This window comes from Saccopteryx leptura, chromosome 3 (genome assembly GCF_036850995.1).
Source record: "Saccopteryx leptura isolate mSacLep1 chromosome 3, mSacLep1_pri_phased_curated, whole genome shotgun sequence".
NCBI lineage: Eukaryota > Metazoa > Chordata > Mammalia > Chiroptera > Emballonuridae > Saccopteryx > Saccopteryx leptura.
Genome location: NC_089505.1, coordinates 324,878,455 through 324,905,522, shown reverse-complemented (window position 1 = coordinate 324,905,522; position 27,068 = coordinate 324,878,455). Strand labels below are relative to the sequence as shown.

Sequence of the window (27,068 nt, the reverse complement as noted above, 5' to 3'; positions counted from 1 at the left end):
GAGATCTACACTTTTTCCCTTGATAAAGAGTGAAAATACATTTGGAATATCTTTAGAAATATAAATGCTTAAATGGATAAAGAGGGACATTTTCCTTGGCCACCCCTAACAATATAGATCAACTCCGCAGTGAACTACGTCTGGTTAAATTGCCCAGATTTCCCGCGAAACGGCGGTCCGGCACTGGATCAGACCATCAGGGTGGAGAGGTGCCCCGAGCGAGGTCTCAGCAGGCCTTCCGCGCGGCGCGGAGAGAGGTCGTTTCGTCCCCCCTGCCAACGGGCAGTGGTGCCGCCCGAAGGCGGAGCCCTGCAACGGGGCCGCTGTGATTGGTGGGGCGCCAGCGAAGGCAGTGACGCCGGGGGTGCCGGCGGGAAAGTCTGCGCCGGGGTCTTGTGTTCTAGGTGTGCAGTCTACCAAGCGGAACCGGGCCTTACGGTGCGTCCGAAGCAGCAGCCTTTCTCCGGAACCGCGCGCCGCGGGGAGAGCACGGCGAGCGTGTCTGTAGGGCGGATTGCAGGAGGCGGGTGCGGCGCCGTCCTATTCTGTTTGTCACTCAGGTACCCCGAGCACCATGTCGTCGTCCCCAGCGTCGACCCCAAGCCGCCGGAGCAGCCGCCGCGGTAGGGCCACGCCCGCGCAGACACGTAAGTCCTCTCCCGCGAGTTCGTTCCGCTGTGCACCCTCCACTGCCCCGCGGTGCCGTCCCAACCCCCCGCTCCTGCGTCTCCGCCTTCTGGCTTTTTCCCGCCACCTGGCTTTTTAACCTCCTTTGCACGAGGCCCCGGAGCGCTGGCTCCAGGTCCCGGGAGGAGCAAGCCGTGCGGACCGCGAGAGTTTGCTCCCGTCCCGCTGGTTCTAGCGTGCAGAGACTTTGTGAGACAGCGCCGGACGCCCGTATCCACCCTTCCCATACATATTCCAGTGTTGATTTATTAAACATATCTGTACTCATGTTTCTGTTTAGTTTGTTGTTCAGTAATGAATCAAACTGTTCAAAGAGAAAGACAAATCCAGGAAAACCAACCATGAGAATTGATGGCCGTCTTTTCTTTTTTGTATATCATACATAGCTCGAAGTGAGGATGCCAGGTCATCGCCATCTCAGAGACGTAGGGGCGAGGATTCTACCTCCACAGGGGAGCTACAGCCATTGCCCACCTCACCTGGAGCCGACCTGCAGAGCCCTGCTGCACAGGACACATTATTTTCCAGCCCTCCTCAGATACATTCTTCAAGTGTGTTTTTGAACTAAGTTATACCGTGATTAATATACTGATGATGTTCGTTTAAGAATACAGATACATTACATGTTAGGGCTTAGTGAGCAGAGAAAGAAACTTAATGGGTTTTTTTTTAACATTTAGTAGTCCTCAGAAACTTAACCAGCAGAGGTGATAAACATTCAGTTTGCTATTGCATTCAGATGACAGATTGAGAGATAAATGCTATATTTTCTGCTTTGATATGCTACCAGAATTTCATTGTAAACTTTCAAATTCTGTTTTTTATAGGTATTCCTCTTGACTTTGATGTTAGTTCACCGCTGACATATGGTACTCCCAGCTCTCGAGTAGAGGGAACCCCAAGGAGTGGTGTTAGGGGCACACCTCTGAGGCAGAGGCCTGACCTGGGGTCTGCAAGGAAGGGCCTGCAGGTGGATTTGCAGTCAGATGGGGTGAGTACATAGTAAAGTTGTCGGATAGCTTTATTTTGAGAACATAAAATGGTTCGTTAACTTGGTTCTGTTATACTTTTCTGTGTAGCCAGCAGCAGAAGATACAGTGGCGAGTGAGCCCTCCCTAGGCCAAAAACTTGTGATTTGGGGAACAGATGTAAATGTAGCAACATGCAAAGAAAGTTTTCAGGTGAGCTATATGTGTTCCAATCGTATTAAGGGCTGAAAATGCTGGGAGGAAGTGTTTATAACCTATATCTAAGTAGCCATAATACTTAGGAATAGTTTTAGGTGGCTTAGAATTGTTGATGTTCTGGTTTTAATAAGGACATACTCATAACTTTGTATTTGGAATGCTTGTTTATTCCTAAATGCATTAAACTTGATATTTTTCTCTCTATGTCAAGAGATTTCTTCAGCGTTTTATTGACCCTCTGGCAAAAGAAGAAAACGTTGGTATAGATATTACTGAACCTCTGTACATGGAACGACTTGGGGAGGTGATTATATATTCTTACTTACAAATTTAAATTAATAGTTTGAATATAGATTAACTAGACTATAACTTGTTCATTTGCTCTTATAGATTAATATTACTGGGGAGCCATTTTTAAATGTAAACTGTGAACACATAAAATCATTTGACATAAATCTATACAGGCAGCTCATCTGCTACCCACAGGTAAGAATTTGTTTTTGACTTTGTTGAATTACAGTAAGCATCTAGAATATCTGTAGTTTCCAAATAGCAGAATTTCCATGGTAATAAAAGAGGAAAGATGCTGCCAATGCAAGAGAACTTAGGGAAGCCATGTTTAATCTTCTTTAATATAAGCACTTGTTCACACTATTAACATTTCTGAAATTGGGATGTGTATTACTTTCAATGATACATTATAGTTCAATTGACCATGTGTCAGCTATATTGATTTTAATTATAGGCTTTGGAGGCAAGCAGACTAGGTTTTAAATCTTGGCTTTTCTGCTTAATAACTATGTAACCTGGGTCAGGTTGCTTAGTCTCTCCTTCTCCCCTCTAAGTCTGTTTCCTCATCTGCAGAATAAGGAACAAGGGATAACAAATTCAAATAAAAAAGTTATGATTTAACTGACTGGTATTATTTCACTGTGGAGAAAAAGACATGAAAGTATGTGCTTAAAATTTGTTTGTTACTAATTAAAAGCCTAAAATATGCCAGTACATACTGAAGGAATTTTCCTATATTATCACATTAAACCCAGTGGAAGCATACAGACATAAGATATTTGTGTGTGTCCAAGATTTATAAATGGTATATGTGTGATCATGTAAGGTAATGCTTTTGGGTTTTGCTATGTGTTTTTGCTTTTACACTTTGATCATATAAAATGCTTTATTTATATACAATATTTAACCCTAAGATGGGAATACAAACACAACTTGACATCCTCACTCCTTTTTTTACAGGAGGTTATCCCAACTTTTGATATGGCTGTCAATGAGATCTTTTTTGACCGTTACCCTGACTCAATCTTAGAACATCAGATTCAAGTAAGACCATTCAATGCACTGAAGACTAAGAACATGAGAAATCTGAATCCAGAAGGTAATATTTTAATAGCAGGAAAATAATCTTACATGAAAATAAATAAAATATTATTTTGTCAAGGAACTTGAAAAAAATTGGTGGTGACAGGTTACAAATTGACAAAATAATAGCAGATTCAGTTACCCTATACTATTATGAACCCACCATACCTTTTTTTAACTTAACTGAAATTATATGAATGATTTGGTAACTAGTCTTATCTTTAAGTGAACTTATCCGAATATAATTTCTCAGAGTCAGTGTAGAACACAAGAACAAATATCCCTGCTTTAGAGCTTAAGAAATAAATCTAGTTGGGAAAGTAAATCAAATAAGAGGTAGAAAAACTGAAGAACCATGTAGATGTCTCAACCCAGGGAGAGAAGGAGAGCAATGGCCAAGTGGGAAGAATTTAAGGTGGGATAGTAATTCTGTTATATTAAGGATTTGGAAAGCAGACATGAAGGATTTCATATAAAAATACTATTAAATATACTATAGCCAGAAACAAGGGAGCAAAACCAAGCTATGTGTACACAATAAGTGACAGCTGAAGCAGGGTGTTTGGGTGGCAGTGTTTCTTTGGAGACTTAAAAGCTTAAGTCTTAAAGAGTTTTGAAGTAATTGAGAATTTTACTCCAAAGTCAATAGGGAGCCATTGAAGAGAAGGATTTGCCACACTTGAGAAGTTCATGGTGGGTCTAGTGTGCAAAGTCTGTTGAGGTTCAGTTAGGGACTAACAGTAGCTCAAGTATGGGGCAGCAGGGTCCTAAGCTAGACAATTTCCATAGGACACTCATATTTGGCATATATAATGACTGAGATATCAAAGCTATTGAGAATTAATGAACACTGCTTTAGGTAAAAAGGTGTAAAAGACAAACTTCAATAAAGAAATTAAGATGGTCAATAAACATTAAGTGTTGGACTACTGAAGACTAAAGAACTAATTTGGTTTTTATTTTATGTAATTGGCTCTTGACATCATCTCTGTGATTGGGATTTCTGGTGGAGACATTGGAGGAGGTAGAACACACTGCGTTTAAGTGTTCAGAGTCAGAGCATTGTTACACAAAGAATTCCACATTAAGATTAGAGATTACAAATTGCTCCATACTCAACTGATTTAAAACATATATACCTTTTACATTTACTTTTGTAACTTATTTCAAAAGTTGCATTTTAAAGTAAAAGACGGATTAGTGAGAGGAGAAGCCAAGAAGATTTATAAGTGGGTAGAAAAAGGACAGGATCAAAGGAAAGGCCTTGTGAATCAGCAGTAAGTGCTTAAGGGATAGAACAATATATAAGGCCGGTAGTAGTTAATTCTAGGGCATGTTTTGTTGACTACAAATAGTGTAACTCGTTTAAAACCAGCATTGGGAATTGGTTGAGGAAAAGGTCCAAATTGTAGAGGAGCTTTTGCAAAGTAGCATATAGAGGGGCCTTTCTAATATAGTGAAGATTGGCTAGATTATATAGTTCTTATTCTCTGTTAGGCTTGTATTATGTGTGCTGACTTTTAATCCTCAACAATTCCGTGAGGTATATATATACTATCGTTAGACCAATTCCATAAATGAGGCACAGAGAAAGTAAAGGGTGTCCTCAAGGTCACACAGATGCCAGTCTAGGCCATGTGGCTCTAGAGACCTTGATTTTCACATCAGTGAGGCAGCTGGATTTGCGTATGGCACAGTGAGTGAATAGGCAAAATTATAGTTTCTAATCTGAAACTAGAAAGTGGAGTGAGGCAGAAAACAGCTGAGAAAAAAGGTAGTGGGATGCCTATTGGACAGGGTACGTGAGGAAGAAAAGACCAGAGGTTTACTGGGGTTGAGAGGAAGGCAGACTAGACCAGACCTGAAGATACCTAATGAGATGTTTGTACCTACATGTAACCCCAGCCATTACCAGGTACCTCTGCGCCTCCAGGTATGGTTCTTAAAGGCTTGACAGCAGATCCAGACCTGCCTTGGCAGGAACCTAGTTCAGGGAGATAACACATCTGACTGAGCCGAGGGCAGTGGCTAATGGACAAGCTGACTTCTCTTTCCTCTTTGCAGACATCGACCAACTCATTGCCATCAGTGGCATGGTAATCAGGACATCCCAGCTGATTCCAGAGATGCAGGAGGCCTTCTTCCAGTGCCAGGTGTGCGCCCACACAGTCCAGGTGGAGATGGACCGTGGTCGCATTGCCGAGCCCTGTGTGTGCGAGCACTGCCACACCACCCACAGCATGGCGCTGATCCACAACCGCTCTGTGTTCTCTGACAAGCAGATGGTATGTGGGCTTCCTGGGTGCACTAGGTCCCCTCTCTTTTGGCATGTTTGTCTTTGCTCTGTCTCAATCTGGGTCCTCAAAAAGCCAAATAAGCCTGACCAGGCAGTGGCGCAGTGGATAGGGCGTTGGACTGGGACGCAGAGGACCCAGCTTCGAGACCCCGAGGTTCCCAGCTTGAGCACGGGCTATCTGGTTTGAGCAAGGGGTCACTCGGTCTGCTGTAGCCTCCCAATCAAGACACATAGGAGAAAGCAATCAATGAGCAACAAAGGAGCCACAACAAAGAATTGATGCTTCCCATCTCTCTCCTGTCTGTCCCTATCTATCCCTTTCTCTGTCTGTCCCTATCTATCCCTTTCTCTGATTCTCTATCTCTGTAAAAAAGAAAAGAAAAGAAAAGGCCAAATAAAAGTTTTCCACTCATGAAAACCTTGCTTTCTAAATGGTATTCAGCTACTACATTCCTTCTCTGACAGTGTAGGTTTTACAGACTGAATACTTGGAGCACACTTAAAGATTCAACTTTGGGATGTCAGTCCTTGTTTTATTGCCAGTGAGCACCTTATATCCTTAACATTTTCATGGCCTAAAATTTACTATATACATCTTAAGTTTAATTTTTTTAATTGATTTTAGTGAGAGGCAGGGAGAGAGAAACAGGAACATCAATCTGTTTCTGTGTGAGCCCTGGTGGGGGACTGAACCAGGAACCTCTGTGCTTCCAGACAATGCTCTTAACCGGGCACATCTTAAATTTATTGGCATTCAAAGAGATTAGCCTCTTTGATTTATTAATTTAACGAGATGTTTCTATGGGAGATAATTAAAATTATAAAACAATTTAGTACTTCAGATAAGATTATATAAAACAAGATTAGTAAAAATTATTTGGTTAAATAATGCCCTTTTGCAAACTTCCACTGGTAAAGAATGGGTTGAAAATTTTTTCTAGTTTTTCTCACAGATTATGTTGGAAAGTAACTTTTTACTCTTTAATGAGGATTTTTAAAATTTTATTACTTATTGACATATATATATATCTTTTAGAGAGAGACAGAGAGAGAGAAACATAAATTTGTGTTCCACTTATTTATGCATTCATTGGTTGATTCTTGTATGTGCCCTGACCAAGGATTGAACCCACAACTTTGCCGTATTGAGACAGTGCTCTAGAAGTCTAACCAACTGAGCTAACTGGCCAGGCAAAGATGAAGTTATTGAAATGACAGAAATAAGCAGAGAAAGGCAAAAAAATTATATGTTAACTGTGATTTTAATGGTGTAAAAGTATGCACAAAGACAAGGACTTAAGTTTTATTTTTGTTGCATTGATTCTAAGTAGAATGTGTTCAAAATACTATAAAAGGTAATTAATTTCCCTTATTGGGAGTCAAAACAAATAATTGAAAATTAAATTAAGATGTGAATTTTTATCTAATATTGGTACAAATTATTGGAGTAAATGATCTCAACTCATGCCAGCATGGTGCGAAGAGCTGGAGATATAAAAGGTGGAACCCATGTTCCTAAAGAGCTTTGTAATGTAGTTTTAGAATGCTTCAAAGACTTCCAAACTTAGAATAAAACCTAATGTCTTAAAGTAGTCTTTAGCCCGACCTGTGGTGACGCAGTGCATAAAGTGTTGACCTAGAACACTGAGGTCGCTGGTTTAAAACCCTGGGCTTGCCTGGTCAAGGCACATATGAGAGTTGATGCTTCCTGCTCCTTCTCCCCTGCCTCTCTTTTAAAAAATGAATAAATAAAATCTATAAAAAAATAAGTAATCTTCAAGACTACATGGCCTGTTATCACCCACGATACACCTTTGCACCCACAGACCTTGCTAATGACATTATCTCAACTATTTCTTTATTCCTAGATTATCATCCAGTCTCAAACCTGCTGCTGGACCTTTGCACTCAGTTCTTTCATTGAGAACACATACACCCTCCCTGACATCCTTAGAATTCTACCCAGAGGTCACCTGATTTGAGAATGGCCTTCCTTAAACTTGCTTTATGAAAACATCTGTAGCCTCACTGCCTGTGCTCCTTACTCTTTTTCTTCTGCCTGTTGCATTTTTTGCTTCATATCTCTTACATGCTCACTTGTGTGTTTGTGTATTGTCTATCGCCTTCTCCATTCTGAGGGAAGACACTGGAGTCTTCAACATCTAGAATGGTCCTCTACAGAGGCTGTTAAATGAGTGTATATAATTAGATAAAGGCAAGTATTTGTGAGGTGCATGCAGTGACCAGTAGAGATGCACATAAGTGCTTATCCTCGAACCTGAGAATTATTTGCTTTCTACTGAGGAAATGTACTACAAAGAAGTAACTTCAAAAAAAGTAGAAAATGTAAACAAATATTTATGCAAAGAGGTACACATTAGAACCTTAAAATGGCAAAAAAAAAACCAAAAAACCAGTATCTGAATTGCTGCCTCCTTCTCCAATTAGGGAAATATTTAAATAAATAACATCCTCACAAAAAATGTGGTCACATCACATTAAAAACTTTTTTAAAAACAACTATCTGGCCACATATACTCAATGGAATACTATGTGGCCATGAAAAGGAAGGTAATCTTACTTTTTGCTGTGGCATGGATAGACCTGGAGACTATTATGCTAAGTGAAATAAGCCAGGCAGAGAAAAACAAATATCATATGATCTCGCTTGTATGTAGAATCTTAGTAACAAACTGAATTGAGGAATGAAATAGAGGCAGTGGTGGGGTCACGAAGAGCCAAGGGAAAGGGGATGAAGAGTTAGGATGAGAGAAGGTGAAGGATTAGTGAGATTACACATAACACTGATACAGGTAACAGGACAGCAAATCCCTGAGGGAAGTGAGGGGAATGAGTTAAGGGGATAGGCACAAAGTGAGTGTAATGGGGACATGTGATTGAGGGGTGAGGGTGTTATATTGAATGGAACACTTGAATTCATGTTAATACAATAAATTAAAATTAATAACAAAAACCTGTCTGGCCCTGGCTAAATCAGTCAGTTGGTTAGAGCATTGTTCTGAAGCATAGAGATTGCCCAGTCGATCCCCAGTACAGGCACATACAGGAACAGCTTGATGATCCTGTCTCTCTCGCGCTCTTCTCTCACTAAAATTAAAAAATATAGAGAGATTAAAACAAAGAACAATGTTTTAGGCCCTGGCCGGTTGGCTCAGTGGTAGAGCGTCGGCCTGGCGTTCAGGAGTCCTGGGTTCAATTCCCGGCCAGGACACACAGGAGAAGCGCCCATCTGATTCTCCACCCCTTCCCCTCTCCTTCCTCTCTGTCTCTCTCTTCCCCTCCCGCAACCAAGGCTCCATTGGAGCAAAGTTGGCCCAGGTGCTGGGGATGGCTCCTTGGCCTCTGCCTCGGGCGCTAGAATGGCTCTGGTTGCGACAGAGCGACGCCCTGGAGGGGCAGAGCATCACCCCCTGGTGGGCATCCCGGGTGGATCCCGGTCAGACGCATGTGAGAGTCTGTCTGACTGCCTCCCTGTTTCCAACTTCAGAAAAATACAAAAACAAAACAAAGAACAATGTTTTACAAAGGAATGATACTAGGCATCAAAAATAGTTCTAAGTAGTGCAAGCACTTGAAGTTTTTGTCTCCGTTATGCTTTCTTTTCCTTAGTTTTCATTATCACTGCTTTTTTTTTTTCAGATCAAACTTCAAGAGTCTCCTGAAGATATGCCTGCAGGGCAGACTCCTCACACTGTCATCCTTTTTGCTCATAATGATCTTGTTGACAAGGTTCAACCTGGGGACAGAGTGAACGTTACAGGTAATAACATAGGTCTTATTAATGTGATAAGCCCGTCTTGCTTTTAATGACACTTTCCCTTTGACTTGGTCATGAATTCATTGGCATGGGGCTTGCTCCGACTTCCACCTGCCATTCAGGTCTTGAGAAGATGGCATGTATTCTTTTAATCACATACTTAACCTAACAGGACAACATTTCAGTATGTTTTGTCCTTGCAGTCACTTGCTTCCTGCTATTGCAGTTTCCCAGAGCTATGTGTGTATCTTGACTTGATAGTGTTGGTATCTTGAGAAAACACTTTAGACAAGGATGGTATTGGCAAGATTTGAGCAGCAAGTAGGAAGCTCCAAGAAGTAGTACCCATCGACTCTGGAATTTTAAATAATTTTCTACTATTTCCCAAGTGCACAGCTAAGGGTTAAAATTTATTATAGGAAAGAATGGGCCTGACCTTTGGTGGTGCAGTGGATAAAGCGTTGACCTGAAACGTTAAGGTCACTGGTTTGCAACCCTGAACAATCAAAGCAAACCTCTCTCCTCTAAATGAATAAAGTCTTAAAAATAAGACAGAATGAGTCAGAACACCCTGCTTTCATATGCTCAGAGTTAGACTATGATATTTTTAGAGATGAGGAAGTTGAGACTCAGAAGTTTAGATCAGCGTAGCTAAGATTCTAGCTATTTGTGACAGTAGGGCTCACGCTCTGTTAACTGCCAAGAGAATACTCTTTCTACCACATGAGTATGCCAGTTTCTTTTGATGCTTCATAGCAGTGTGGGCACTTGGTTTCTTAGGGGTGGAGGATAGTTGTTTGTGTTCATGGCAGGCGGAGTTCTTTATTGAGAACAGTGTAGAAATTGTGTCCAAGGAAAGGATAAGGCTCCTGAGGCAATATATCTTCCATTCAGTGAGTTCAGATTTCTCATTCTGTATCTTTCCCACTGTGAAGCTCAACAGTGTCACTAGCAATCTTAAGTTCTAAAGGTACACGTAGGCCCTCACCAGGTGGCTCAGTAAATAAACTCTCAACCTGGTGCACCACAGGTCGCAGGTTTGATCCCAGTCAGGGCACATATGAGAAGCAACCAATGAGTGCACAACTACAGAACAACGAAGGGGAACAAGTTGATGCTTCTTTCTCCCTTCCTCTCTCTATCTATCTATCTATCTATCTATCTATCTATCTATCTATCTTTATCTCTCTCTCTCTCTGTCTCTCTCTCTCTTAAATTATGGAAAAGTTTTTTAAAAGTAGTGTGGCACCAAAGAATGAAAGTCATGAGGCCAAGTCTGCCTGCCACAGCAGGAAAGAGTATGAAGGAAGGATTTTCCCTTTAAAGTAAATATGTCTTTAATACTTGAACAGTTTTCCTTAATTACAAGCAAATATGACCATCATAGTTTTGAAAGCTTTCTGAAAAATATTTAAACAGTCATTTATTTTCAAGTATACTCAATTTTTTTTCAGTCCCTCATCATAAATAATATAAATTACATTCCTGTCATTTTCTTTTTTTTGGTCTTAATAAAAATATTTCATTGAATTTATTGAGGTGACATTGGTTAACAAGTATAGATTTCAGGTGTACGATTCTATGGTACATTGTATGTTGTATTGTGTGTGCACCACCCCAAAGTCAAGTTTGTATTTTTTAAATATATACTTTTATATTAAATATTGGGTAAAGTATTTTTATTAAATACTTAATAAAGTATTTAATCCAATATTTTAAATTGAAAACTGGAATTAATGTGATGATATATGTGGAAGTATTTGGGGGAAAGAGATTGTGGAAAATGCTGTTTATGTGTAAAACAAGTATCAGTGCTGTTCTGTGAAGATGAATAATTATAAGTATCAATAAAGATAACTAAGCTGCTTTAAACATAATAGACGTAGTCATTCATCCCTAATCTGTCTTATTGTGAAGAATAGTGGATTCTAAGACTGTTATGTATAAACCTATTTTTATGGTTTAAAAAGAATTATATTGACCTATGGTAGCATGTTGTGAAAGCTGTGAAGGAAAGATATTTTATCCTCAGAAAGCAACATGAGCCTGACAAGGCGGTGGCGCAGTGGATAGAACTTCGGACTAGGATGCAGAAGGACCGAGGTTTGAGACCCCAAAGTTGCCAGCTTGAGCGCCGGCTCGTCTGGCTTGAGCAAAAAGTTCACCAGCTTGGACCCAAGGTCACTGGCTTGAGCAAGGGGTTACTCAGTCTGCTGAAGGCCCGCGGTCATGGCACATATGAGAAAGCAATCAATGAACAACTAAGGTGTCGCAACGAAAAACTGATAATTGATGCTTCTCATCTCTCTCCGTTCCTGTCAGTCCCTTATCTATCCCTCTATCTGACTCTCTCTGTCCCTGTAAAAAAAGGCAACATGAAAAGCTGGAGTTCAAGGGTGTTAGTTAGGAATTTTCAAAATGTAAACATCAGCCTGACTGGTGGTGGTACAATGGGTAAAGCATTGACCCAGAACCCTGAGATCACTAGTTCAACACCCCAAGGTCTTACTTAGGCTTGAGTGCTGGTTTGCTGGCTTGAGCACAGGATCAACATGATCCCAAGCTTGCTGACTTGAAGCGCAAAGTCACTGACTTGAGCATGCCCCCCCAGGGCATGTATAAAAACCAATAAATAAACAACTAAAATGACACAACTATGAGTTGATGCTTCTCACTCCTTCTTTCCCTCCTTGTCTGTCTCTCTCTCTAACAATCAGTAAAAATAAAAAATACATGTATATTTTTTTAATTTTTCTTTATTAATTTTTTTTTAGAGAGAGGGGGGAGAGAGGGGGAAAGAGGGGGGAGAAACAGGAAGTAGTTGCTCCCTGTATGTGCCTTGACCAGGCAAGCCCAGAGATTTGATCCGGCGACCTCAGTGTTCCAGGTTGACGCTGTATCCACTGCGCCACCACAGGTCAGGCAAAAAATACATATATATTTTAAAAAGATAAACATCAGACACATCAATATGGGAAATTTTTATTCTTGGAGAGTGGATGAGTTAGTATGATTGAAGTATTGATTGTTCATCTATTTTGTTTTTAAGTTTTTTTATTGATTTTAAAAGAAGAGTAAGGGATAGAGAGACAGATTGATTTGTTCCAATTTTTTATATGTTCATTGATTGACTAGCAAGACAGAGAGAGAGGGACAGACAGAGGGAGAGATGAGAAGCATCAACTTCCTAGGGAGAGATGAGAAGCATCAACTCTTAGTTATGGCGCTTTAGTTGTTCATTGATTAGTTCTTATACATGCTTTGAAGGAAGGGGGTGGCTTTAGCTGGGCCAGTGACCCCTTGCTCAAGCCAGCAACCATTGGGATCAAGCCAGTGACCATGGGGTCATGTCTATGATCCCACACTTAAGCTGATGAGCTCCGAGCTCCGCTCAAGCTGGTGAACTCAGTGTTTCGAACCTGGGTCCTCAGCGTCCCAGGTCAACACTCTATCCACTGCACCACCGTCTGGTCAGGCTTATTGATTGATTCTTGTATGTGCTTTGACTGGGATCTAACCTGCAACCTTGGCTTATTAGACAATGCTCCAGCCAACAGCTTCCCAACCGGGGCCTCATCTACTTCTTTTAATGTTCTTAGGTTGTATTCTTTAGAAAGCAGGGTGGGACACAACCATTCACCTAGAAATACCTCCTATTATGACCAAAATATGGTCATTTTTTCTGTATCATATCTTCACCTTTGATTTAGTAGATTATCTTATTGACTGTGAAACAATTTGTGATTGATTTTTAAAGGACTTGAGCCTTTGAAATTTTCTTTCCAAATTTTTGGTACAGGATTTTCATAGTATTATGTTCTGGTCAAATAATTACTAAATAGATTCTATACACTCAATTTAAGGAAAATGAAAATACTATTTCAGAATACTATTTTTTGAACATAGCCATAAGCCAAACATTGTTCTAGAAGCAAAGTAATTTCCTGTAAACCTCAGGATGATATATGTAGTTTGGTTATGCTCATATAGATGCCCAAGGTCATAGAGCTGACAAGTGGTCACAGATAAACCTCTTCAGGTCTGCCTTTTTCAGAAACTCTGTGTTCTTTCCAGCTTGATCTGTCTCCCTTAGCTGATAGCTTGACAGTATAATCCTGAGTCCTCCACTCTAGGAGGTACATGAAGGCAATGCGCTTGGAAGTTCATCTCCAGTGTCAGCTCTCAGCTCTCAGGGCTGCCTGTTGACTGCACTGGTTTAGTGAGCTCATTAGTGGAATGTAAACATCTGTCTCATGGTTATATCCTCAGGCATCTATCGAGCTGTGCCTATTCGAGTCAATCCAAGAGTGAGTAATGTGAAGTCTGTCTATAAAACCCACATTGATGTCATTCATTATCGAAAAACTGATGCAAAACGTCTGCATGGCCTTGATGAAGAAGCAGAGCAGAAGCTTTTTTCAGAGAAGCGTGTGGAATTGCTTAAGGAACTTTCTAGAAAACCAGACATTTATGAGAGACTTGCTTCAGCCTTGGCACCAAGCATTTATGAACATGAAGATATAAAGAAGGTAATGATGGAATTTTAATTTGTGGTTAGGATTTATATTTCTTTGGGATCAAATAGTGTAAACATTCCTCCCTCAAACCCCTACCTCTACCCCGCTCCATAAAAGATAAGAGCTGCTGCCTTTTTGGCAGAGCAAGGAACTCAAACTTGACTTGGTTATAGGTGAAGAATCATAACTTCATTGTCCATGTCTTTATTTCTACACTAAACTTACATGTTATTGAAAAGGCACAAAGAGCCTGACCTGTGGTGGCGCAGTGGATAAAGCATCGACCTGGAAATGCTCAGGTCGCTGGTTCGAAACCCCGGGCTTGCCTGGTCAAGGCACATATGGGAGTTGATGCTTCCAGCTCCTCCCCCTTTCTCTCTCTCCCTCTCTCTCTCCTCTCTAAAAATTAACAAATAAAAAAAATTAAAAAAAAAAAAAGAAAAGGCACAAAGAGTCAGAATAGAATTTACCTGGCCACCATTCTGACATGATGGTGTGTGCTTATGTATAAATTGGTTTGTGATAACTTAAAGCAATGTCACATACATTTTTTATACCTTTATTAAATTTCTTAATTGTAATTCATAGAATAGAAAAGTACCTTTAACACTTAAAGTAAGCTATACCAGTTACTCTGTAGTAAATGAATATTTAGACATGTTTCTTTGTTTAGGGAATCTTGCTTCAGCTCTTTGGTGGAACAAGAAAGGATTTCAGTCACACAGGAAGGGGAAAATTTCGTGCTGAGATTAACATTCTGCTGTGTGGTGACCCTGGGACAAGCAAGTCCCAGCTGCTGCAATATGTGTACAACCTGGTCCCCAGGGGCCAGTACACATCTGGAAAGGGCTCTAGTGCAGTAGGTCTCACTGCATACGTAATGAAAGACCCCGAGACAAGGCAGCTTATCCTGCAGACCGGTGCCCTCGTCCTCAGTGACAATGGTATCTGCTGTATTGATGAGTTTGACAAGATGAATGAAAGTACAAGATCAGTGTTGCATGAAGTCATGGAACAGCAAACTCTTTCCATTGCAAAGGTACGTCACATTCTCCATTGATAAATATGGACATGTTAAAATGTGTGGACACTTGAAAGAAAGCATCTGTGGACTATGCAATGTTACTTTGGTTCTAAATTTTGGGGGCTGGCAAATCTCTTGAGCATTTTGTATGATCCTCCTTCATATTTTTGCTGCATTAACCCACTTATGTGTGACTTTTGTAGAACTTGATTTTGTCCTAAATCTCATGCAACCTGTTTCGTTTCTGAGAAAAATACAGTTACAGTGTGTACAGTTATCTAAAATTCTGTCCTTGATGTGAATCCAAGGACAGGGTGTTGTCCCAAGTTCTGAAATGATCTTTTAGGATTTTTACAAGGTGACATGGCTATTGGTGACATTGGAGACATGGCAGAGGCTGTGCAAGGCAAAGCTATATCTCACACAGTTCTTTCCATCATCAGGGTGAGACATCTAAATAACCTCACTGTTTTCTCTGATAGGCTGGGATTATTTGTCAGCTTAATGCACGTACCTCTATTCTGGCAGCAGCAAATCCTATTGAATCTCAGTGGAATCCTAAAAAAACTACCATTGAAAATATCCAGCTACCTCACACATTATTATCAAGGTATGAAAATAGTTTTATATGACAGGTGTTCTTTGCTTATTTGTAGGATTTTCAGGGTAAGCTTAAGAAAAGGAAATACTATGCCCTGGCTGGTTGGCTCAGTGGATAGAATGTCAGCCCAGCGTACAGACACCCCAGTTCAATCCCTGCTCAAGGCACACATGAAAAGTGACCATGTGCTTCTCTTCCGCTCCCTCTTGGCCCTCTCTCTTCCTGTCTCGCAGCCAGTGGCTCAACTGGTTGGAGTGTCAGCACAGGGCACTGAAGACAGCTCGGTTGATTGGAGCATTGACCCCAGATGGGGGTTGCCAGGTGGATCCCAGTCGGGGCACATACAGGAGTCTGTCTCTCTTATCTCCCCTCCTCTCACTTAGAAAAAAAACAGCGGGTGGGGGGGGTACTAATATTCACCAACTGCTAATGTCACAAACACAATGCAAAAGTTTTCAAATTGGATTTGGAGTTTTTGATGGCAAGGACCCTGTGTTTCTCTACTAAGCTATGGGTAGAATCTTAACATTTATTTGCTTTTCTGGTTTTTTGTTTTGAGGCCATTGACATATTTCAGAAGCCCCTCACTCACTACTGAGTTTTACTCTTACCTCAGTTTTAAAAACACTGTTGAGAATCAACCACTACACTCTTTTATAGAGAAAGCTTCACATAATAGATAAGGTTCTGAAAAAAATTTGTTAAAGCAGAATCATATACTCCACACTTTTGCGCAGTCCACTACTCCAAATGTATGATGTACTTCATAAAATTATTTTAGATTTTAACTGACTTTATAACAAAATAGTTCTTTTTTCCCAAAACAGTTGATTGTACTTTCATTCATATCTTCCCGTCTTCAGAATAGTAAATTTTCCTCAGTAGAATCTTAATTCTTTGACTCAGCTGTTTGCTGACCATCTGTTTTCTGGGCAGACCTAGGGACCAGAAGAGCAGTCACTTGATGAGGACAGAGCAGGGTGAACTGAATTGATGTGAAGTCTCTGCAGGCAAACTAGACAGAAGATGCTTGGGAAGAATCCTGAGCGGCAACCCTAACTAAAGACATGTTCACTATACATGTCTAGGTGGCCCAGGAGTAATTTTGAAGTTGTGCTTGTAGGTATGTTGGTGTTCCATCAAGGAAAACATTGTTTTTACAATATTTTCAGGTTTGATTTGATCTTCCTCATGCTGGACCCTCAGGATGAAGCTTACGATAGGCGTCTGGCTCACCACCTTGTCGCTCTTTACTACCAGAGTGAGGAGCAGGCAGAGGAGGAGTTCATGGACATGGCGGTGCTCAAGGACTACATTGCTTATGCTCACAGCACAGTAATGCCTCGGCTGAGCCAGGAAGCTAGCCAAGCTCTCATTGAGGTAACACGTGTCCATGTTTAAAGCCCAGAAATTGTCTCCCTGAGCCTCTAGCCAAAAACTTGACTGTCGTCCCCTTAAAAGAATAATCATTTTGTAAAGAATAATCATTTTGTTAAGAATAATATACTATTTCCTATAACTATTCTTTTCTCTGCTGTTGCAAAATGACTTCCAAATGTAAAAAAGCAGGAAGGATTCATTTTTATAGGTTGTACACACTTTTTACATTTAAATTACTAAGTGTAGTGAATTTAAGATCAGAATATAGGAGTTAAAGTATAAGTGACACTACTTACTTACTTTTTAACTCTGGACAGGTCATCCAGTTTCTGTGGTTATCTATTTTCTTGTTTCTAAAAAACATGAATTATAAAAGTATTTTATGTTCACATTTTGGAATCCTCTTACTTGAGCAGTAGTGCATGATGACATTAGGTTATTCATGCATTGTGATAGAGGATTTTGATGAACTTTACATACTAACAAACCTAAAAATGCTCAAATGAACATTGCAAATGATATGTAATTTACCATTTGTATCATTCTTGGGAGTTATTCAAAAAGAAATAAAATTATGTCTAGATGTAGGTTTAATACTTCGCTTCTCAAACTTGTGGCTGAATGTATGTTTACTACAATTTATCTTTATGACATTATTTCAATAATTATTTGTGTGCCTTGTTAAATAGATCCTTGGCAGGGGTATAAATCAGTCAGTGCCTGAGGAATTTTTTCAGACAGGTACACTGATTGTCCTCTGCTCTAATTGCAGCCTGCCCTCCTTACCCAACACACCATATCCTCTGAGTACTGAGCCTCACACGCCTTCACTGCCCATTCCTAATCTCCACTCTTCAAAGCTACACCTTCTTTGGTTTTAAGGCACAAAGCTTCCAACTCATTCTTAATTCCCCCAAGTACCTTCACATGGCAGCCTGGAAGGAGTTTCGCTTATTTAGGGACTCCTAAATATTCAGTTTAACCATGAAACTAAGGTTATTGTTAATAAGGAGTTTTGGGTTTTTTCTCCCTATCTATAATAGGCTTATGTAGATATGAGAAAGATTGGTAGTAGCCGAGGAATGGTTTCTGCATACCCGCGACAGCTGGAGTCTTTGATTCGCTTAGCAGAAGCCCATGCTAAAGTGCGGTTTTCAAACAAAGTTGAAGCTATTGATGTTGAAGAGGCAAAGCGCCTGCATCGGGAGGCCCTAAAGCAGTCTGCCACCGACCCCCGGACCGGCATTGTAGACATATCTATTCTTACTACAGGTTTGTTATTTGCTTTAAACATAAAAACACGTGAAAATCATTTAATATATAACTGATACCGCTGTATTTTGACTTTCACCCACTGTTCCCCAACCTTTATGGAAATTTGAAACATTTCACTTCTTTATAGAAATATTAATTTCTTTTGAATCAGGAATGAGTGCCACCTCTCGTAAACGGAAAGAAGAGTTAGCTGAAGCATTGAAAAAACTTATTTTATCTAAAGGTAATACACCAGCTCTAAAATACCAGCAACTTTTTGAAGATATTCGAGGACAATCTGACATAGTAAGTATTCATATGTATATCCTATATAATAGAGGGGGTTCTTATTTGTGTTTGTTTTTTCCAAAATAAAAGGGAAAGTTTATTTAGAAAGTCACAGATAGAATAAATGCGCTTTAGAAAACAAGTTACAGTGACCAAGAAGGGGAGCTTAGGAGAGGAAGAGAAACGTGCCAGAAAGAAGGGGCAAGAGAAAGGTTTAGGCATTCTCCTGATAGGGGTAATGCCGAGTTTCTTTCTCTTAATACTGCTTTCAAGTTATATTTGTATTTTTTCCCTTCATTTATCATTTAAGTAGTAAATGTTGCTATGGATAAGTAAGAAAGGTAAGATCTATATGCCAAAAAAATTGGACAACCGAGGTGAAATGAATAGATTCCGAGAAACATACAATCTTCCAAAACTCAATCTGGGAGAATCAGAAAGCCTAAACAGACCAATTACAACAAATGAAATTGAAACAGTCATCAAAAACGTCATAGCAAACAAAAGTCCTGGGACATATGGCTTCACAGGCAAATTTTATCTAACATTCAAAGAAGAACTAACACCTTTTCTTCTCAAGCTATTTCAAAAAACTCAAGAGGAGCCCTGCCCAGATAGCTCTGTTACTTAGAGCATCGGCCCATAGTGCAGAGGTTGCCAGTTCAATCCCTGGTCAGGGTGCATACAGGGACAGATCTATGTTCCTGTTCCTCTCTCTCTAAAAAAAAAAAAATTCAAGAGGAAGGAAGATTTCCAAGCTCCTTTTATGAGGTGAGCATAATCCTCATTTGAAAATCAGGTAAAGACACTACAAAGAAAGAAAACTATAGGCCAGTATCCCTGATTAACAGATTGTAAAATTCTCAACAAAATATTAGCAAACAGGATCCAGCAGTATATCAAAAAGATCATATATTGTGATCAAGTGGAATTTATTCCTGGAAGGCAAGGCTGGTACAATATTCGCAAATCAATAAAAGTGATTAATCATATAAACAAAATGAAGGATAAAAATCAAGTGATGGTATCAGTTAGATGCATAAAGAGCACTTGATAACATCCAGCACCTATTTATGATAAAGACTCTTGAGCAAAGTGGGGATATAGGGAACATAACTAAACACAATAAAGGCCATGTATGACAGATCTATAGCCAACATCATACTCAATGGGCAAAAATTAAAAGCATTCACCTTAAGATTAGGAACAAGACAGGGGTGTCCCCTTTCTCCACTCTTAATTTAATGTACTTGTGGAAGTCCTACCCATAGCAATCAGACTACAAGAAGAAATAAAAGGCATCCACATTGGAAAAGGAGAAATAAAACTATCATTATTTGCTGATGACATGATACTGTACCTAGAAAACCCTAAAGTCTCAGTCAAAAAACTACTAGACCTGATAAATGAATTTGGCAAGGTAGCAGGATATAAAATTAATATTCAGAAATCAGTGGCAGTTTTATACACCACTATAAACTGTCAGAAAGAGAAATTAAGGAAACAATCTCACTATTGCAACAAAAAGAATAAAGTGCCTAGGAATAAATTAACCAAGGACGTAAAAGTTTTGTACTCAGAAAATTATAGGACATTGAAAAAGGACATCAAGGAAGATATAAACAAGTGGAAGCATATACCCTGTTCATGGATAGGGAGTATAAAAATTAAAATGTTTATACTACTCAAAGCAATCTATAGATTTAATGCAATTTTTATTGAAATACCAATAGTATACTTCAAAGATATAGAACACATATCCCAAAAATTTGTATGGAACCAGAAAGACCCCAAATAGCCTCAGCAGTCTTGAAAATGAAGAATAAAGTCAGAAGTATTACACTTCCTGATATCAAGTCATAGTACATACAAGGCCATTGCAATCAAAATAGCTTAGTACTCGCATAAGAACAAGCATACAGATCAATGGAACAGAACTCAGAAATAAGCACACACCTTTATGGTCAATTAATATTTGACGAAGGTAAGAGCATAAAATGGAGTAAAGACAGTCTCTTCAATAAATGGTGTTGGGTAAATTGGACAGGTACATGCAAAAAAATGAAATGAGACCACCAACCTACACCATTTCCCAAATAAACTTAAAATGGGTAAAAGGCTTGAAGTCACAACTTGGAAGAAAACATAGGCAGTAAATTCTTCTATATCTCTTGCCTATTTATCTCCACAGGCGAGTGAAATAAAGGACTAAATAAACAAATGGGGCTATATCAAACCAAAAAGCTTTTGCACAGTAAAAAAAACCATGAACAAAACAAGACAACTGCCCTGGCCGGTTGGCTCAGTAGTAGAGCGTCAGCCTGGTGTGCAGGAGTCCCAGGTTTGATTTCTAGCCAGGGCACACAGGAAAAGTGCCCATCTGCTTCTCCACACCCCCCCTTTCCTCTCTGTCTCTCTCTTTCCCTCCTGTAGCCAGGGCTCCATTGGAGCAAAGTTGGCCTGGGCGCTGAGGATGGTTCTGTGGCCTCTGCCTCAGGCGCTAGAATGGCTCTGGTTGCAACAGAGCAACACCCCAGATGGGCAGAGCATCGCCCCCTGGTGGGCATGCTGGGTGGATCCCGGTTGGGCACATGCGGGAGTCTGACTGCCTCCCCGTTTCCAACTTCAGAAAAATACAAAAAAAAAAAAAACCCAAAACCAAGACAACCCACACAATGAGAACATTCTCATCAGTACCTCTGGTAAGAGGTTTATAAAGAACTAAAACTTAACACCAGGAAAGTATTCAATTAAAAAATGGACAAAAGAACTTAATAGATACATCTCCAAAGAGGACATACAGATGGCCAAAAGGCATGAAAAAATGTACAATGTCACTAATCATCAGAGAAATGCAAATTAAAGCTGCAATGAAACACCACACCTGTCAGAATTGCGCTCTTTAACAAGTGCTGGCAAGGGTGTGGAGAAAAGGGATCCCTCCTGTACTGCTGATGGGAATGCAGACTTGTGCAGCCAACTGTGGGAAACTGGTGTTTAAAAAAATAAAAAATGGAACTGCCTTTTTTTTTTTTCTGAAGTGAGAAGCAGGGAGGCAGAGAGACTCCTGCATACGCCCGACCAGGATCCACTCAGCATGCCCACTAGGGAACGATGCTCTGCCCACCTGGGGTATTGCACCGCTGCAACCAGAGCCATTCTAGTACCTGAAGAGGAGGCCATGGAGCCATCCTCAGTGCTCAAGCCAACTTTCCTCCGATGGAGCCTTGGCTGCAAGAGGGGAAGAATGAGATAGAAAGGAGAGGGGGAAGGGTAAAGAAGTAGATGGGTGCTTCTCCTGTGCGCCTTGTCTGGGAATTGAACACCTGACCTCCACACACCGGGTCAATGCTCCACTAAGCCAAGCGGCTAGGGCCTGGAACTGTCTTTTAACCCAGCTATCCCACTTTTAGAAATATATCCTAAGAATCCAAAAACACTGATTTGAAAGAAGATATATACCCCCATATTTATTGCAGCATTGTTTACAATAGTCAAGATCTGGAGACAACCCAAGTGTCCTTTATTGGATGAGTGGATTAAAAATGTGCGTGCGCAGTGGAATACTACACTGCCATGAAAAAGAAAAATCTTTCATGATGGCATGGATTGGCCTGGAGATTATTATGCTAAGTAAAATAAGCCAGGCAGAGAAATTAATTTTTTTTTTTTTTTTTTTGGTATTTTCTGAAGTTGGAATCAGGGAGGCAGTCATTCAGACTCCCGCATGCGCCCGACCGGGATCCACCTGGCATGCCCACCAGGGGACAATGCTCTGCCCATCTGGGGCGTTGCTCTGTTGCAACCAGAGCCATTTTAGTGTCTGAGGCAGAGGCCATAGAGCCATCCCCAGTGCCCAGGCCAACTTTGCTTCAATGGAGCCCTAGCTGCAGGAGGGGAAGAGAGAGACAGAGAGGAAGGAAAGGGGGAGGGATGGAGAAGCAGATGGGCTCCTCTCCTATGTGCCCTGGCCGGGAATCGAACCTGGGACTCCTGCACGCCAGGCCGACGCTCTACCACTGAGCCAACCGGCCAGGGCTAAGAAAGAAAAATATTATATGATCTCACTTATGTGGAATGTAATGAACAGAATGAACTGAGAAACGGAATAGAGGCAGAGGTGCGTTCACAGGGAGTAGAGGGACAGCTGTTGGACAAGGTGGATGAGGGGATGAGACCAGAGAATATGAGGGGATTAGTGAAATTATATAAACATAACACCTAGATACAGATAACGGGACAGCAAATCCCTGAGGGAAGTGGGGAGAGTAAGTCAAGGGAATGGGGACGAAGTGGGTGTAATGGGTATGTTGTTGGGAGGTGAGGGTGTTGTATTGAATGGGACACTTGAATCTATGTTAATAGGAAAATTAAAATTTTAATGAAAAGTTAAGATGACCTATAAACCTGTCATCAAGGAATAATCACTCGTAACTTTTCTCTGTATATTCACATGGTTTTTTCTTTGAAAAATGAACATAGATAATTAGGTTTATGCTGCTTTGTAACTTGCTGGTTTTTAATTAAAAATTAAGTTGATCTTAATGTTATCTGTGAAGGTAAGTAGATTTCATAGCAATCATAATGATAACATTCTTTTGCATGCATATTTCGTTATTTACTTAACTAGTTGTTGGACCTTTAGGATGTTTGCAGTTTTTTGCTATTATAAATAGTGTTCCAATCACAGTTCTTAATTTAACAACTATCATATTTATTATGTAAATTTGTTTGGGGGTTGAAATACTCAGGTACCCTTTTGTGATAAGTAGAGTTGAGTTGTTGAGTGAAAAGAACTCCAGAAGTCAAAATCAACCCTTTGCCTGCTCTAATAATGCCCCTTTACTTACGGATTATCTGTGGCTGCATTGGTAGATGGAAGCAGAGTTGAGTGAGTAGTTAGGACAGATGCCAAGCCTCTGGTATTTATTACGTGGCCCTTTATAGGAAATGTTTGCCACTCCTGAGTTAGAACATAAGACATGTATATAACCACCAAAAAAGAAAGAGACTGGCCTGTCCTGTGGTGGCGCAGTGGATAGTGTGTTGACCTGGAACCGAGAGACTGGTGTTTTTTTTTAACACTGAAATTAATTTATCTTCATAACAGGTAAGGGAGTACTTAATACGTAAAATATTTGTTTCTCTCTTCCCCAAAGGCGATCACCAAAGATATGTTTGAAGAAGCATTACGTGCCTTGGCTGATGATGACTTCTTGACAGTGACTGGAAAAACTGTCCGCTTACTCTGAAGTTCCTATGAGCAGTGCTGTGTGTCCTGGTTTTCTGAATTTGCTTGCATATCTGTGTGGTATATGGACAAATATGGTATCACTACTGACATTACTGGAAATAGATTCTTAAAGTCATTATATGTTTGGCTTCATAAAAGTTTTCTAACCTGGCTTCAATTTTTATAGTGAAATGTGTGTTTTGTTGGGGTTTTTTTACATTTTAAGTAAAAATGCTATGGCAATTTACAAACATACAGTAAAGATTGTTTCTTTAAGTCCCATTTCTTCAGCATTGAAATTTTAATCTATATTTATAATCAGCAGAATGTCAGTCTTTTAAAGATAGCAGTCTGGGTCATGGTTTTTGTGCTGGAGGTTCTAATGGCTCGAAGTTTTTGTAGTATGAGATAAGACTTAGCCAGGACACATACCATTTTAAGTGATGTGATAATAAAAGACTAGAGAGAGCCTTTCTCCTTGTTACAAGTCTCCAGTGTAATTACTTCTAGCAGCTTGTTCGCATGGCTATTATAAGATCAAAAATGGATAGTTGAAAGGATCAGGTTCTAGGTTAACTTCTGCTATATCCATCTTTGTAAATAAGTGATAGACTAAGAAATACTTGTTTTTCTGGCATTATTTTTAAATAAATAAAGATTTAGTAAATACTACATTCATGTAAATTCTTGGTGGTACTTTATAAATCATCAAATAAACTATAATACAATGAATTTCATTATATTCAAAAGTTATTCATTCCTAGCAGTCATTCTTATAAAACCATCATAACCTGAAATCATATATGGAGATACTACTAGGCCCTGGCTGGTTTGCTCAGTGGTAGAACATCAGCCCAGCATGTGGGTGTCCCAGGTTTGATTCTGAGGCAGGGCACACAGGAAAAGCAACTATATGCTTCTCTACCCTGACCCTCAATCTTCTCTCTATCTCTTCTCACAAGCCATGGTTCAGCTGGAGCAAGTTGGCCCTGGGCACTGAGGGTGGTTCCATGGCCTTGCCTCAGGAACAGAGCAGCGACCCCTGATGGGCAGAGCATCACCCAATAGTGGGATCCCGGTCAGTCAGGGTGCATGCGAGGGTCTGTCTCTGCCTCCCTGCTTCTCACTTTAAAAAAATATTTTAAAGAACTATAATAAATAGTCCCTGAAACAATTAAGTCCCATTTGTATGAGTCAGTCCCATTTTATAACTTAGAATTCACTCAAACTGTCCATAGAAAATGATATATCTAATTGAATATTTGAATAGCATTAAAACCAACATTGGAATAATATAGGTCATTAACCAAATTCATTTTTATGAATCAGCATTCTTTTCTGTTCTTGACAAGTTTGCAAAATCATTTTATATTTTGGGGCCCTGGCTGAGTATCTCGGTTAGAGCATTGTCCCCATACACCAAGGTGGTAGGTTTTATCTTTCTAGTCAGGGTGTGTACAAGAATCAACCAATGAATGCATTAATAAGTGGGAAAACGAATCTTTCCGGAATTAATAAAAAGTTTTAAAAAGTCATATTTTGGAGGATGTAGTAGTTAGGTTGGGATGTCACCAAAGAATGCAAGAGTGTTTTACTTAAGAGGTTTCCTCAGTGAACTCACATTATAGGAGATGCTTTTACATAATCCTCAACCACTGTTGAATCAATTTTCTCCTTTTTACAAAGAAGGCAAGAAGTCTAATAATCTCTTGCCTGAAAACCCAAAAGCAAGAGATGAAGCTGAAGTTAAAACAGTTGAGTCTTCTGATTTTAGGACTTAACTATGACATGCCCAGGCTTCAATTCGGTTTTCTAAGTATGTTTATACTTTTGGACACACTGCTTACAATTCAAAACCCATACAGAGAAGGTTCCCTAGTACCTGTCACATGGTGGATACTTTATAAATATTCCATTGAGTACAGAAGTCCTAAACTGTTGAACAGTGTTATTGCAACCACATGTTTTTCAGACTTGAAATAAGTTTTACTCACAGATAAGGTTACTCAGAGATAACTTGTCCTTAGGTCCTATTTGAGCTTGCCACTGACAACCTGTGAATAGTACACATATGGAAATTAAACATGTAGGGTTTTGTGAGGCAGTTACCTGGAAGTGATTAGAAAATGTCCTGTGCTCACAATGAGTAACAGCTTCCTTGACTTCCCCTTTAAGTTACATACTGAATAAGGTCACCAAAATGTTTCTTCTGTCACAATTACAAAACTTCTAATTTAAAAAAAAATTTAAATAAAATAAACTGCCACTAGGCAGCTTGAAATTGAGATGTCCAAAGTTCTAGAGCTGATTTGCTTATACATTACACTTCTGGTTAATGGAATTGATGCAGGCAAAAAAGTCAGGTTCTTTCTCCAAATTAAGTTCTTAGCCTGCAGTAATGGCTAGAATATTGGAAGTAATTGATGTATATGCACAGTACCTGAAACTGTTAAGTAGTAAATACTGAAATACTTGTTGACCAAGATGTTTTCCCCCCTAAAGTTCATGCATTAGTAATGTTTTTCTAAACCTTGTAATTAAATTCCAAGATGGAAGGTACATACAACTACAAATTAAGTGTATATATAGTCTGATTTTAAGGACATTTTAGTTAAATAAAAAAATGTAGCCTGACCTGTGGTGGCGCAGTGGATAAAGCGTCAACCTGGAAACGCTGAGGTTGCTGGTTCAAAACCCTGGCTTCCCCGGTCAAGGCACATATGGGAGTTGATGCTTCCTGCTCCTCCCCTTTTCTCTCTCTCTCTCTCTCTCTGTCTTCCCTCTCTATAATAAATAAATAAAATCTATGCCTGACCTGTGGTGGCACAGCGGATAAAGCGTCGACCTGGAATGCTGAGGTCGCCGGTTCAAAACCGTGGGCTTGCCTGGTTAAGGCACATATGGGAGTTGATGCTTCCTGCTCCTCCCTTTCTCTCTCTCTCTCTCTCTCTCTCTCTCTCTCTCTCTCTCTCTCCCCACTCCCACCCTCTAAAATGAATAAACAAAGTCTTTAAAAAAAAAACAAAAAAAAATGTCTTCTGGCTGGCACTTTCCATTGTAGTGAATGAATCTCAGTTTATCTCCTGTTCACATCTACAACTTACCCAATTAATCTATAGGTCTCCAAGTGCAATAGTAATATCCTCTCAGTACAGATCCTGTTGAAAGGTGATTATTACATACAGAATTGAGCAAAAATAGATTTACCTTACAGTTGTGAGTATGCAAATTTCAGAGTTTATTCTTACATTATTGTTTATTGTATTTTTCATACAAACAACTGTAAACCTACTTTTGCTTCACCCTGTATTTGCAGAGAGAATTGACTTGTATGAAGGGAGAGTTAAGGGTATAAAAGATCAGAGAAGCCTGACCTGTGGTGGCGCAGTGGATAAAGCATTGACCTGGAACACTGAGGTTGCCAGTTCGAAATCCTGAGCTTGCCTGGT

The 27,068-nt window shown here is 39.9% G+C and overlaps 1 protein-coding gene across 1 annotated transcript; it reads left to right on the top strand.

The window, feature by feature from the left end:
• The first annotated feature begins 352 nt into the window (after positions 1 to 352).
• Positions 353 to 24,335, top strand: MCM4 (minichromosome maintenance complex component 4). The gene is made up of 16 exons (XM_066379090.1): positions 353 to 647; positions 1,074 to 1,238; positions 1,515 to 1,678; positions 1,767 to 1,868; positions 2,086 to 2,178; positions 2,265 to 2,360; positions 3,126 to 3,264; positions 5,313 to 5,533; positions 9,205 to 9,325; positions 13,592 to 13,851; positions 14,513 to 14,878; positions 15,346 to 15,473; positions 16,637 to 16,844; positions 17,888 to 18,116; positions 18,271 to 18,404; positions 23,546 to 24,335. The coding sequence occupies exons 1-16, from the start codon at positions 575 to 577 to the stop codon at positions 23,636 to 23,638; spliced, it is 2,592 nt and encodes an 863-aa protein (XP_066235187.1). The 5' UTR covers positions 353 to 574; the 3' UTR covers positions 23,639 to 24,335.
• The last annotated feature ends 2,733 nt before the right edge of the window (positions 24,336 to 27,068 follow it).